The sequence below is a fragment of the Bubalus kerabau genome, chromosome 5, assembly GCF_029407905.1.
Source record: "Bubalus kerabau isolate K-KA32 ecotype Philippines breed swamp buffalo chromosome 5, PCC_UOA_SB_1v2, whole genome shotgun sequence".
In the NCBI taxonomy this organism is placed as follows: Eukaryota; Metazoa; Chordata; class Mammalia; order Artiodactyla; family Bovidae; genus Bubalus; species Bubalus kerabau.
Window position 1 is genome coordinate 126,896,344 of NC_073628.1, and position 14,348 is coordinate 126,910,691.

Genomic DNA, 14,348 nt, shown 5'->3' on the forward strand with positions numbered 1-14,348 from the left:
TGATTGTCTGGGGCCTCTCACTGGACATTCTACTCCCTACCCCATTCCTGTTTCCCGTTTGCTTCCCAGTAGGGTTTCCAGCTCTGACCCTTTCTTTCATATGGTTTCCCTTATACTTCTGAGCCCTTTTGTGATGTTTCTGGGCTTTATTACTGCATTGTTACTTGTTTATTCTTTTTTTTACTGCCTGTTCCCTCCGGGAGCAACTACAAATTCAAGCCTTCATGTTGTTGGTAGAGATTTTATATTTTTAGTAATTAGTCAATATATTCCAAAACAAGACAAACATATCTAACTTCCCCCATCATTTTTGCCCTAAGATTGAACATTAGAATTGATTGGCCATCAACCAAAGTCAAATGCAATCTGCTTTTCACATGGTTTTATTCATCTATCTGTCCTTAACACAGCTTCAAACACTCATGATTTTTGAAAACCAATATTCAGAGGTGTGTCTGTGTTTAGCAGTTTTTGTTTGCTTTTTACAAGAATCCTTTTAAACCTACACTTCAGGTTGATAAGGTTCAGGCTAGCTCATTGAGCTAAGAAGATCCAATTTGGAGAAGCTTGGCTTGATAAAGCAGGGAGGTGTCTTAGAGGGCTCTGAAATTGCAAAGTTTGTGTTCAACATTTGACTTTCACTCAAATTGGCGGTCTCTTTCCAAAATGAGCATTATTTTCTCATCTTTAAAGTATGCTGAGTTTATTCAGTTTGAACACCAAGCAAATTGTCAGGAGAGTTCTCAAGAATTAGGAAGAAAAAGCCAAGCCATCTTACTCAACCTGGGACCACAACCTCCAGGAGTGTTGGTGAATAATGGTATGGCTTCCCTTCATTTTAACCCACTTCTGGCTGTGTTAATGCTATGCCAAGATAATCCGCTAAAAAAGGACAAGTTTGAGTCAAGCTACCAAAGTATTTTGACTACACTATGCTAGGGGGGAAAAAGGTTTATTTGACTGAAATGTTTTGCTGATAGGTAAATATTACTCTTTCTGGAATGCATGATTATAACTTTTCCAATCTGGAAAATGCATCTCTGACACCCCTCCCTGCTTCTAGGTTATGAGCGCATAAAGCACATTGTCTGGGAAGTGGCTTACAAGAGGGGAAAAAATGTGGCACCACGCAGGTTCTCATAAGTGACTACTGAGTTGACTTGAACCTAGAGCCCCTTTTACGTGGGTCTGAACGTCTCCCAATTCAGTCTGCTTAGTTATTGAAAGGATTGCTACTGTTTGCTGAGCATCCTCGCCTTCTGCATCGTCTTATTGATTTCTTTTTGGACATTAAATACTTACACTTGGAGGAATATTTTTTCTTTTTGCTTTTTCCCACACAGCACATGGCTTTTAGGATCTCAGTTCCCCTAACCAGGGGCTGAGCCTCGGCCACAGCAGTAAAGCATTGAATCCTAACCACCAAGGAACTCCATGAAGGAATCTATCTTTTAAGTAAAGGGACCCAGCAGCTCCCAATAGGAGGCAAAATGGTCTTCCAACTGCTTCCTGGCCATTTCCGTGGGATATCTTGACCCACACGTGGCTCCTCAATGTCTATATAGGGGGACCTGGTTTGAAGGAGGTTTGAGGCTGTATTCATATACATGAATGCACAAACATCCATTGTCTACACCAAGAGAGAGAAGATTATGGAAGTCCCCAATCCCATCTCCCCACTCCCACCATCCAGACTTCACTGAAAGTTCAGCACATTAAAAAATAGGCTCAGTATTTTCTCGTTAAGAGCAGCTCCTTGCATACCCTTCCCAACTTCTCCCCCTGTTTTACGCAATATTTTCCTTGTCGGGTTAAAAACTATCTTTTAAAAATTCTCCTTATCAGCTTTCAATCAAGTCCTGTCAATTCTTTCTTAACAAATGTCTCGGGAAGTTTCCTCCATTCTTCTGCATTCCAGAAGAACAGAAATAAATGAGGATCTGGCTCTCTAGTCTGGATGGGGAGATGAGAAATACACCATATACAAGTGAAAAAACTTTTCTAGAAATAATAGTTTTTTAAATGCAAAAATACATGGCCCCAAACAAGCCTTATATACAGACCCTGAGGCACTGGCTAGCACTGTCTTTGTCTCCCAGCAATCCAGAGCAGTTGGAGGTCCTTCTCACTGTTGAGGGGCTGTGGTGAGGCCTTCCGGAGTCCACTTCAGGCCACTCTGACTCTAGCCACCCCTCCACTTAAGAAGCAGGAAGCCTTCACTTTCAAGTTAGCTAGTCTCCATTCAGAGCACAGCAAGGTATGTATCCAATCTGAAGCAGTGTTGGCGCAATTTATCAGGAGTACTTCACCGTAATTTAAAATTTTATATGTTTCACCTCCACCTGGACAGAAGCTCATTCTTCTGTATTCTCACTGCCCCTCCCGTTCCCCATAGCAACCAACACTGGGTTCTGCTGTTTGTAGTGTATAAATACAATGTTAAGTCTTAGAGCCTTAGAATTTAAAAGTCAGGGGGAATCTTAAGATCTCCTCTTGTTCAGTCCTTTACTCTCCATAGACGAAGAAACAGGTCTAGAGAGACCGGCTGACTTGCCCAAAGTTACCCAGCTGGCTAGTGGCAAAGCAAGAACCAGAACCCAGGTTTCTTCTGCTTTAAGTCTGCACCCTAAATGATCCTTAGATAATCAGTGACAGAAATATCTGACTTCACACAAGGTATCCGGGCGATGGTGGCGATAGGGGGTGATTTGCTTTATTGAAACATTTACAAAGATTCCATTCATCCCCTCGCAGGACCGTCCTGGATGAACTCCTCAACTCGGTGTTGAGCAGAGTCACAAGTTACGTGCTGCACTTGTTTATGAGTCTGTCGGCCCTAATCGCGGTTCTTCTGACAGAAGCGCGCCCCCGCGCCTCCCGCCGCCCCTCACACTGGGGCTCCCCCTCCCTGCCCCTCCCAGGCTGCCGACTGTCACACGGCGGCCGAGCGGCCCGCCCCACGTGGACCCGGCTGGGAGGATCAAAGTCTGTTTGCTGCCTGGGCCCCGGCAGGTGTGAGGGGGGCTGCTAGGACCCGCAGCGCCCGGGCAAGAGGCCCGCCACGCCGAGGGGACCCCGCCTGCCTCGCCCTGCCCCTCCCCCTCCTGCTGCACGCGGCCCGCGCCCCCTACCCTCCCCCACGACGCCCGTCGCTGCACCCGGCCGCGGCCCCCGGCCCACGCCCGGCTCCTGAAGGGAAAGGCCCCGCCCCCATCTGTTGAAGCCGCGACACCGCCTCCTCCCCGCCCCTCTGAGCCTCTGCCCAATAGCGAGCGCGGGTGGGCGGGACGCGGCGGCTGTCGTGAGGGGGCCCTGGCCAATGGGAAGGCGTGCCGGGCCTGGTGGGCGGGGCGGCGAGGCCTTGTCACGCTCGGGTCCGTGTGAAAACGGGGGTTCCGAGTGCAAAGCAAAGTTTTTTTGTAAACCGTCTGCAAAGGCGGGGGGGGCGGCGGGTGGCGAAGAAGGCGCCCGACACCGGGCCGAGTGCAGCAGCCGTGGCCGCCGCCTCTTTAGCTCTTCAGGCGTCGCCTCCTCGGTCCGGGCCACACCGGAGGAAGACCGCCGGAGGGGAAGACCTGCGCGGAGAACCCGCAGATGCTTGGAGCCTCCTCAGCGCTGAGCTGCCGGTCTCCCGCCCCCGCCGCCCGCCTGCTCGCTCCTGCTCCGGCTCTCTGTCGGCGGGCTTCGGGAGCCCCAGCTCCCTGCCGCCTCCGCCGCCGCCCCGCTGTGGGTGTGTGGGGGCTGCTGGGGCTGAGCCGGGCCTCGGCGCCGGCTCCGAGGACGGACGCCTGAGGAGGAGCTGCGCGCCGCCGGCCGGCCGGGGACCCCCGCAGGCGCGTGGGCTCGGCGGCTAGACCCCGGGCTCGCCCGCCCCTGTCCGGTCACCGAGGCCCCGCGGCAGACTCCCGAGCCCCGCGCCGCTCGCCCTCCCTCCCTCCGTCGCCGGCTCCTCGGCGCCTCGCCGCCTCCTCAGGAGTGTCCGGGCCGCGCTAGGGCGGGCTCCTCAGCCGCAGCCATGGGGTGCTGGGGTCGAAACCGGGGCCGGCTGCTCTGCATGCTGTTACTGACCTTCATGTTCATGGTCTTGGAGGTGGTGGTGAGCCGGGTGACCACGTCCCTGGCGATGCTTTCCGACTCCTTCCACATGCTGTCGGACGTGCTGGCGCTGGTGGTGGCGCTGGTGGCCGAGCGCTTCGCCCGGCGGACCCACGCCACCCAGAAGAACACCTTCGGCTGGATCCGGGCCGAGGTGATGGGGGCTCTGGTGAACGCCATCTTCCTGACCGGCCTCTGCTTCGCCATCCTGCTGGAGGCCATCGAGCGCTTCATCGAGCCGCACGAGATGCAGCAGCCACTGGTGGTCTTCGGGGTCGGCGTGGCGGGGCTGGTGGTCAACGTGCTGGGGCTCTGTCTCTTTCACCACCACAGCGGCTTCGGCGACGACTCTAGCCACAGCCACTCGCACGGGGGGCACAGCCACGGCCTCCCCAAGGGGGCCCGCAGCAAGAGCAGCCGCGCCGGGGGTAGCGACAACGCCGTGACCCCGGGCGAGCAGGGTCCCGACCTGGAGGAGACCAACATCCTGGTGGCCAACAGCAGCAACTCCAACGGGCTGAAATTGGACCAGACAGGTGAGGAGAGAAAAGCCGCCGCCGCAGGTGGTTGGCCCTGGGGAGCCCAGACCCCGGGATGGCCCCGGGCGGGGTGGCCCGCACGCCCCCTGGCGCCCGAGCCGACCGCGCCGCGCCGCCTTGGGGCCGCTCCTTCCCCGGCCGGCTCCCGCACCCGCACGTGCGGGGAAGCCGCCGCAACAGACGACCCCCGCTCCGCGCTGTCAGCGGGTGTCAGGAGCCGGGGAAGTGCGTCCTCCGCCCCCCGTATGGGGGTGTAGTTGGCACCGTGGTGGTGAGAGCGGGCAAAAGGTCAGGAGGTGACCCTCAGCCCGCTGCGGTCCACAACTGCACTTTGCAGTCTTTTACGGGCTGTCGTTCCAAGAGACTGTCTGATTTTGGCGTTTGCAGGATCAGCAATGCTTCCTAATTAAATTTCTTCGCCCTCTTGGAAAACCGGAGAGAATCTCCAGTTGGTCCTTAGTTGTTGGATGTTTGGAAGCTTGCTCTGCCCAAGTAGTACTTTTGCCCTTCAAACAAGTCTCTTAATGTATTCAGAGCGGTCTTAGTGATTGACTTGCCTGAACTCAAAATCTTGGTTAAAGGTTTCTGTTATGAACAGCAATGCATGTGTCGGTTAATTTTCTAAAGTCTAAACCCAATCCTGAAAATCCTAGACTTAGAACCTGTCCACTGGGCATGTTTTTTGTTTTTTTTGGGGGGGGCATGTTTTAACATTTCACTTAGGATTTGTCGTTTTTGTACTAAGGTAAAAGTGATGATAATTTATTCATCTTATATTTTTAATGTGTAGTTTTCATTCTAAACATTAAGTGCTCTTGGAAGGAAATTGGGGAAATAGGTGTTGAAAGAGATGGGAAAAGGAATCATCCTAATGCCCTACTAACCAATCTCAGTGATATTTTTAGTAGGTTGGTGTATTTCCTCCCACTGTTTTCCATTTATATGGAAATATCAATTTCTGTTTACCTAGTTGTGTGAAACCACACATGCATGGCATACATAGACAATTTTCCTCTTTCTAGGATTCAGGATATCATGTTAATGAAATTGACGTTGTACATTGAAAATGTTTAATAAACAATTGAATTTCCTCTCACTTCTACTCTGCAAGGAGTTATTCCAAAGAATATTAAGCTGTTCTGCTGTGTATAATTCCTTTAAAGGAGCTAGTAGGGTAGATAGTGATCATTTAGTTCCAACTTTTCCTGAAGTCTCCGTGTGATTGTCGATAGGCGTATATGGTTGATTTGTCAGTTTCTAAACCCCTTCCATCAAGGGACTCTTATCATTTATAAGTGACAAAAGTCTAAAAGTTAACCTTAACACTTGAATGATGAAAAGTGACTAGAGCTCTGTGTCAGGTCAGCCATGTGTATTAAGAGTTATCCATAGTTGTGTATGATTTGGGGTGATGGCATTCAGTTTTGTTGTTTTTGATATATGCCAAGTATAGAATGTTCCCAGGACCCCACAGAAAAGGTGAACTTCATTTGGAAGTAGGAAGGTAGGAGGTTGGAGTATGATAAAGTAGTATCATCTTAATGACTTAATTTAGCCCTGACTATATGTCCTGGCCTGTTCCCAGTATGTCAACTTATATTAAATTGCTCTGAGCACATTTCTTTGTATGTTTTATGAAAAATTTTCACCTCCATCTCTTAAATGGAATTAGGCAAGAATGTTTATATAAACACTTTAGATGTGTTTGATACAGAATTTTTATTTCTTTGTAGATCCAGAAAAGTCCAGAAATGATGCAATGGAAGTACAAGTGAATGGGAATCTTATCAGAGAACCTGAAGAGGTGGAATTGGAAGAGGATGAAGATAAGACTGGACAACTTAACATGCGTGGAGTTTTTCTGCATGTCTTTGGAGATGCTTTGGGTTCAGTGATTGTGGTAGTAAATGCCTTAGTCTTTTACTTTAATTGGAAAGGTTGTCCTGAAGGGGAGATTTGTGTGAACCCATGTATACCTGACCCCTGCAAAGCATTTGTAGAATTAGTTAATAGTACTCAGGCAACAGTTCAAGAGGCTGGTCCTTGCTGGGTACTGTATTTAGATCCAACTCTTTGTGTTGTAATGGTTTGTATACTTCTTTACACAACTTATCCATTGCTTAAGGAGTCTGCTCTTATTCTTCTCCAAACTGTTCCTAAACAAATTGATATCAAAAATTTGATAAAAGAACTTCGAAATGTTGAAGGAGTTGAGGAAGTTCATGAATTACATGTTTGGCAACTTGCTGGAAGCAGAATCATTGCCACTGCTCACATAAAATGTGAAGACCCGGCATCATACATGCAGGTGGCTAAGATCATTAAAGACGTTTTCCATAATCACGGAATTCACGCTACCACCATTCAGCCTGAATTTGCTAGTGTAGGCTCTAAGTCAAGTGTAGTCCCGTGTGAACTTGCCTGCAGAACTCAGTGTGCTTTGAAGCAATGTTGTGGGACACGGCCACAAGCCCAGTCTGGAAAGGATGCAGAAAAGGCCCCATCAGTTAGCATTTCCTGTTTAGAACTTAGTGACAATCTAGAGAAGCAGCCCAAGAGGACTAAAGTTGAAAACATCCCTGCTGTTGTGATAGAGATTAAAAAAATGCCAAACAAACAACCTGAATCATCTTTGTGAGTCTTGAAAAAGATGTGATGTTTGACTTTTGCTTTAAACTGCAAGAGGAAAAAAGACTCTATTGAAATTCTATGTTTGCCAAGTAGTGTAATTGAAGTCCTTGTCTGGTCACACAGTTTAATTCTATTTTTGTAAGAACATAATGGGACTGCTTAACAGAGTTCTATATTACAACTTTGTGACTGTTAGTGCAGAGCACAGCTATGCTGTAACAGTTTTGGAAAGCCAGTTTTAACACTATGTTACATTTTTGTTTAAGTATAAACCTTATATAACATAATGCTATTTGATTTCCAGTTTTTCAATGGTAAAAAACTAATTAGGGGGATAAATAAATTTAAATTGTTACTGGAATTTCTCTGCTTTTCTTTTCCCCCAGTGTTATATTTTGTTTGTTAGAATTATAATTGCTAGAACTCTAAAAATCAACAGGTCTGTTTCCTTTGACGTTTTATGTAATATTTACTTGCCCTTTGAGATCATTACATAGCATAATGGCAGCATATTTTAAGAATGACTCATGAATATTATTAGGAAAAGTTCTTTTTTTTTTCTTCACAGGGGGTTTTATGATACTGAAGATCAGTTACTACTCTGTATCCTATATTGCTGAGTATTATTCTAATAAATAGATAATTAAATTGAACTAGTATACCTATAATAGGGCAAATGGACAGTAAGAGCAGGGAAGGAAGTTTTACCAAATTTAAGTATTTAGATTCTTGTAAGTTAATAATCAGACTACATATCTAAATTATTCTGAGAATTTTAACTTTTTTTTTTTTTTAAAACAAAGGTAGTCTAAAAGATGAATATGTTCACCAGCATTACTTCCTTTGAAAGATTGGCATTAGAAACAGAGTTGAAAGTTTACTCATAAAATATACAATAAATATTTTTAAGACTGTTTAATTTAATAATTACATGTTAAATGAAAGCTTATTAATCTAATCTTTTAAATTGTGAGTTTTAAGAATAACTTCAGAGTCATTGCACAGTGACCAATTATGAATGGATTCAAACAGCTTTTTGAGCCCAACCAGCAATGCTTGTGCTTTGCCAAGAGCCGTTGACTTGAGAGAAAAATCTGAAGGTTAATGCAGTTTGGATATTAAACTGTCAAAAAGCAAAATTGGTTAAGACAAAATTAATAATTGAGATTCTATAAGTCATTCTGTCTTGACATTGCTCAGACCTTCCAATAGTGGCTTATTTTGCAAGATGTCGTAGTATCTATACAGGAAACTGTTATTGGCTATTTCATTGTTTGTATGGATTTCAAATCCATACACAAATATTATTTAAGGGTATTTAAGTTATATTTTTCTGATAGAGGGATTATGCTTTGTGAAGAAACTAGATTTTTGTCCTCAAAAGGATGAATATTAATATCAGTTATCATGTATAGCTCTATTTTTCTAGAAACGAGGTATCCTGACTACTTTAGTACCTTTTATAGCTGACTACTTTGGGGATGGCTACCTTTTGGGATTTGAAATAATTCATTGTTTAGTGGGTCTTAAGATGAAAACGTTGGCATTTGACAGTTAACTTTTTAAAGGGATGATCTTTTATGGTAGACGATGTGATTTTTTCCTAGTATAAGCCTGTTGCTGGCAATGGGCCTGTTTAAGAACACCCGATTTTTCCATTGAGAATGAGGTAATTTTAGGAACACAGTTTGTAAGTTCATATTTACTATAATGGGCCAAAACCATAACCTGCCAATTTGCAATACATCTTTATCATTTAATACTCTTCTGATATTGTATATTTCAATTCCTAAACTGGTAGTTACTTGGAATTTTGCAAACATTTTTTTAAAACATGAAATTGGAATTTCATATGAGTGAACAAGAGAAAGCTTCAAATTATATCATGTACATTCCTGATTTACCATTTTTTGAAGATCTCAAAACAATTTATGTTATAGAAATATTTCAGTAGTGATATAAAAGGATAACTGGTAATATATATTACATTCAATGAGGTTTTCTTTACAATGCTCTATTGGGTCTATTAAAGGTTGCATAAGGCATAAGACATCAACTGAAAGAATTTTTTTTTAAATGGTGTATAAGCATGGGACAAGGGCTACTTTTTTTTTTCAAAATGCTTTGCAAGTAACAGCCTTTAGATTTTAGTTATTTCACTTCATAATTTTAAGTAGCTCATAAGTAACAAAGTGGTACCATAGGATTCTCTTTTTCAAAGGATTTCTGTCATAATAGCAAAATCAGTGGGCACTGACCCACCTTTTCAGTTTTAGCAGAGAATTATTTATTTCTTTACAATGCACTTTCTAACCCATTTTTAGCTATATTAGCATTATCTTTTAAAAATGCTTTTATATTTAAATATTGTGGGATTTAAGTGTCTTTTCCAAAATAGTTTATTCTTTCCTGGAAGAAAATGAGGGAAATTCCATTAATTATTAGGAGACTTAAACCCAATATTTAAATGCTGTTTTATAACACTGCATCAGTTTTAGGAGGTGCATCTCTCCTGCTGGCTCTTTTATATTTGAGCAAGATCAGTGTATTTAGAATATGTGTTTAGAAATGTGTCTATCGTCTCAATTTAGTAAGATGGAGGTGCTGCATGTGCCTGAATTAAAACCAACCCAGACATTTTTTCCAACCTAAATTCCGCCTTAGTGATGAGAGAGATTTAATTCTCCATTGTCATCTTTTAGTTATATGATTGTTTAATAAATTTTTTTTTTCCAGAGAGCATCTGACCTGTATAAAGTATGAACTAAAACCTAAAGGAAAAGTAAAAAACTCAGAAACTTTGCTGTGTGTATTTTAACATTTTAGAAAGTAGTATGTTTGGGTAACTAAGGTATGTAATTTGACCAGGAAGAATTTGCATCAAGAGCACCTTGGAAAATCACAAGTAGATGACTATTAATGTTTGTATCTTGTTAACATCCTCAGTTAATTTTGAATTTTTGAAAGTTTTGAAGGAAAAGGCCTATGGAACCTAATGTGAAGTATTTAGTAGGCTAACTGGTATTGAGTTGTAGATTTTTACTGTTTATAAACAAATATCATTTGATGAAATGTCATTTACCTGCTGTCTTAGGATGTTCACACATACACAAATATGGAGAAGAATCCTACAATATAGAACTATTTATTTTAATAGAGTTTCAGTTAAGTCATAAAACAGTGTTAAAACTTGGGAAGGTGGAGGGTTTGTTGTTTTTAAATTGAAACTGTCATACAGTGTTTGACCATCTGAAATGGGAATTATAATAGCACTATTTTGATGTAACTCTACCGCTATTATGTGGCAATGCTATTTAGTTTTACTAACAAGTTCTGAAATACTTAGCAGTCATTTTCACTGGCACAGGAGCCTTTTGTATGTCATTCAATTAAGACTTTTAAACCAAAAACTTTATGGTTCAGTGTCTTTGGCAAAAAGATACTGAAGGGAATGTAACATACGATTAATATGTGGTTATATATAAAAAGACACAAGTTGCCATGTTATGGTTCTGCCTTGAAACAGCACAATGAAGCGTATCAGTGTATCTGTGATTCTTTATGAAACCTCTGTGTTGTGTTGTTTTGTGTCTGCCACGGGGTGTCCTCTGGGCCAGGTGTGGCACAGTTAAATGCAATTATCATCTCATGAAATGCAGATGCAGATAAAACGTCTTTAGTGCTGCAACATTTTACCTAACTTTTTGTATGTTTCTGACTGTGCGTTGTTTTCCAAAGCTGTTCCTACCTCACCATGAGGCTTTATGGATTGTTATGTATTATAAATGTTCTTTATGAGACAGACTACTGTGTTTCTTCTCATTTATTAAGAGTTAAGTAGAAAAATAAACTAATTTTAATATCTACTTCATTGTTTTGTGCATATGGCCTCACTCAGCAGTTGTGGCACACAGGCTTACTCGCTCTGGAGAATGGGGGATCTTCCCAGACCAGGGATTGAACCAGTATCATATTATCCACGATTTCAGGCAACCACTGGGGGACTTGCAATGTATCCTTCATGGATAAGAGGAGACTAAAAGTGTGTGTGTGTGAGAGTCACTCAGTCATGTCCGACTCTTTGCGGCCCTGTGGACTGCAGCCCGCCAGGCTCCTCTGTCCCTGGAATTCTCCAGGCAAGAATACTGGAGTGGGTTAGCGTTTTCTCCAGGGGATCTTCCTGACCCAAGATCGAACCTGGGTCTCCCACCTTGCAGGCAGATTCTTTACCGTCTGAGCCCCCAGGGAAGCCCAAGAGGAGACTACTGGACTATGTTTTCTGGTAATTCTTTTCCAAACAATTAATTGTAAGATCCAGTGTTGAATTACAGCACCAGAGGAGACTACTACTATTGATTCCACATTTCTTTCATGCTTGAACGTTTCTGCGATCAGTGCATCAATACAATCAGTGGTATCTTAACCACTCCTTTTGGCCCACTGTGTTTCTTATTAGCATGTATCTTACAATTAATCATTCAGAAAAGAATTACCAGGTCTTTCCAGAAGTACTGCCAACATTTCCTAAAACCTTATGTACTATGCATTGCACATCTGGATGAGAGCTGTTGCTTTTGGATTAGATGAAAATATGCTTAAGAAAGTCAATGACAATGTTGCTTTTAAAGAAATCCCATAGACATTTCTGAGCCTTCAGAATTGACTATTTTTGCCCTCTCCTCACTATAGCCTATATAGCCTTTTCTCTTTTAAGTCAAGTAACGAAGCACTTTGTTGCATTTGCTTATTTACAAACCTATTTCCTTTTTAAAGATTACAAATTCTATGAGGTCAGAGCTGTCTTCTTTATATCCTCAGAGTCTAGCACACTGTAAGCATTCAAAGGTGTTTGAAAGAATATTGAGGAATGGCAGGTGTGGAAGAGGACATAGCAATAACACTATTTATAGCTAAAATATACTGAGCAGTTATTACCTACCAGCCACACACATTTTCATTTAATCCTTACAAACTGTTAGCAACATTCCATTATTCCCATTTGGCAGACCAACGGATATCAAGTACCTTACCCAAAGGCATCCAGATAGCGATGGAGCCAGAACTGGACAAGAGATCTAGAGCTCATCAAGTAGCATGCTTTCCCATTACTTTGAACTGTCAACAACCTATTTCATATGTAAATTCAGAATGAAGAAGTCTTTAAAATTTTTATGCAACAAGCAGCAATAGATAGGCCAAAAAAAAAAAAATACATTTTACAGTATTTGATATTTACAAAAAAATCAGCATCGTCACCAGACGAAAAATCAGAACTTATGGTTGTGTCATTCAAATTACATGGGGCAGAGGAATAACAATATTTTTTAGAATTTAGTGTCTCTTGGTTTCAGTCTAGCCTTGCAGACAGTGCCCATCATTACAAAGTAGTCAGCTAAGCCACTGTTAGTACAAGTGTTGTTTAAGGCAGGAACTGCTCCACTTGAAGCACAAACACCTATGGCCTACATATCTTTTTATGCTGAAAACTGGGTATTTGGAGAACTGGAGACCAGAGGTGACTGAACTAAATGTGAATGAGGAGATGCAGGTAGATGATTCGCTTTTCGACAGACATGCTATTAGCATTTGGGTGAGAAAATGTATCATCATACAGAAGTGTCTCATGCGCTGAATTTAGTAACCCCAACCTCCTTCCACACAAGTGTTTGCAGCTCTTCCACTTCCCCGGCTCAACATCAACACACCCCAACTTTCTCATCACCGAGGGAGGCAGCCTGGCCCTGGACCACCATGAAGGACTGACCCAGTGGGACTCCTCCAGTCTCTCCCACATGATCCAAATGCTATATTTCCCTCCTTTTACACAGACCCAGTATCATAGATTCTTTGTGTTTTGTTTGAATTTCAGTCCCATCCTAAAGTCCAAGAACCAAGCTTCCATTGCTACAGAGTCAAATAGACAACCTGAAGATTTGATTTCTTAGATTTATAGCCATTGAAAAGACCAGGTAGACAGGAGCTCCTCTGAGAGGTTAAGATTGTTCTGCTTAAGGAAGCAGTGCAGATGTGGCCAACTGAATTGGTCATGGAAACCATATCTTTTTTTGGAGTATAAGAATCAAATTTCTGGCATTGTAAAAGGGGTTCAAAACCAGTGCCCTTAAAGTATGGATTTGAATATTCAAATAGAAATTGTAAGGATTGACCCTAATTTTTCTTCTAATTGTGAAAATGTCAAGGACAATTCTAGACAAAATTTATCTGCACTTCATTTTTTGGAAGTATAGACTTACAGTATTATGTTACTTTGAGGCATATAACATAGTTTTTCAGTATTTTTGAGGATTATGTTCCATTAAAGGAGGAGGAAATGGCACCCGCTCCAGTATTCTTGCACAGAAAATTCCATGGGCAGAGGAGCCTGGTGGGCTATAGTCCAAAGGGTCTCAAAGAGTCGGACAGGACTGAGCACGAGCACAGATAGGTTATAACAGATAATGAGTATAATTCCCTGTGTTACACAGTATGTCCTTGTTGCTTATCTATTTTATTTATAGTAGTTTGCATCCGTACCCCTAATTTGTCCCTCCTTCTTTCCTTTTCCTTTTAGTTACCATAAATTTATTTTTTTTATATCTGTGAGTCTATTTCTGTTTTGTAAATAAGTTCATTTGTATCATATTTGAGATTTCACATATAAGTGATATCATATAGTATTTGTCTTTCTCTGTCTCATTTTGCTAAACTGAATATTGTTTAAGTCCATCCACATGGCTGCAAAAGGCAGAATTTCATTATTTTCTATGGCTGAGTAACATTCTGTTGTTTTATGTAGACAGGGTTATATATATATATATTGTTGAATGTGTATCTCACATATTCTCAATCCAGTCGTCTGTTGATGGGCACTTGAGTTGCTTCCATTCTTGGCTATTGTAAATAGTGCTGTTATGAACATTGCTACTGCTGCTGCTGCTGCTGCTAAGTCGCTTCAGTCGTGTCCGACTCTGTGTGACCCCATAGACGGCAGCCCACCAGGCTCCCGCATCCCTGGGATTCTCCAGGCAAGAACGCTGGAGTGGGTTGCCATTTCCTTCTCCAATGCATGAAAGTGAAAAGGGA

The 14,348-nt window shown here is 42.7% G+C and overlaps 1 protein-coding gene across 1 annotated transcript; it reads left to right on the forward strand.

Moving 5' to 3' along the window:
* Window positions 1–3,420: 3,420 nt before the first annotated feature.
* SLC30A1 (solute carrier family 30 member 1) lies at window positions 3,421–11,129 on the forward strand. The gene is made up of 2 exons (XM_055583038.1): window positions 3,421–4,631; window positions 6,368–11,129. Exons 1-2 carry the CDS (start codon window positions 4,016–4,018, stop codon window positions 7,270–7,272), a joined length of 1,521 nt encoding a protein of 506 aa, XP_055439013.1. The 5' UTR covers window positions 3,421–4,015; the 3' UTR covers window positions 7,273–11,129.
* Window positions 11,130–14,348: the final 3,219 nt, after the last annotated feature.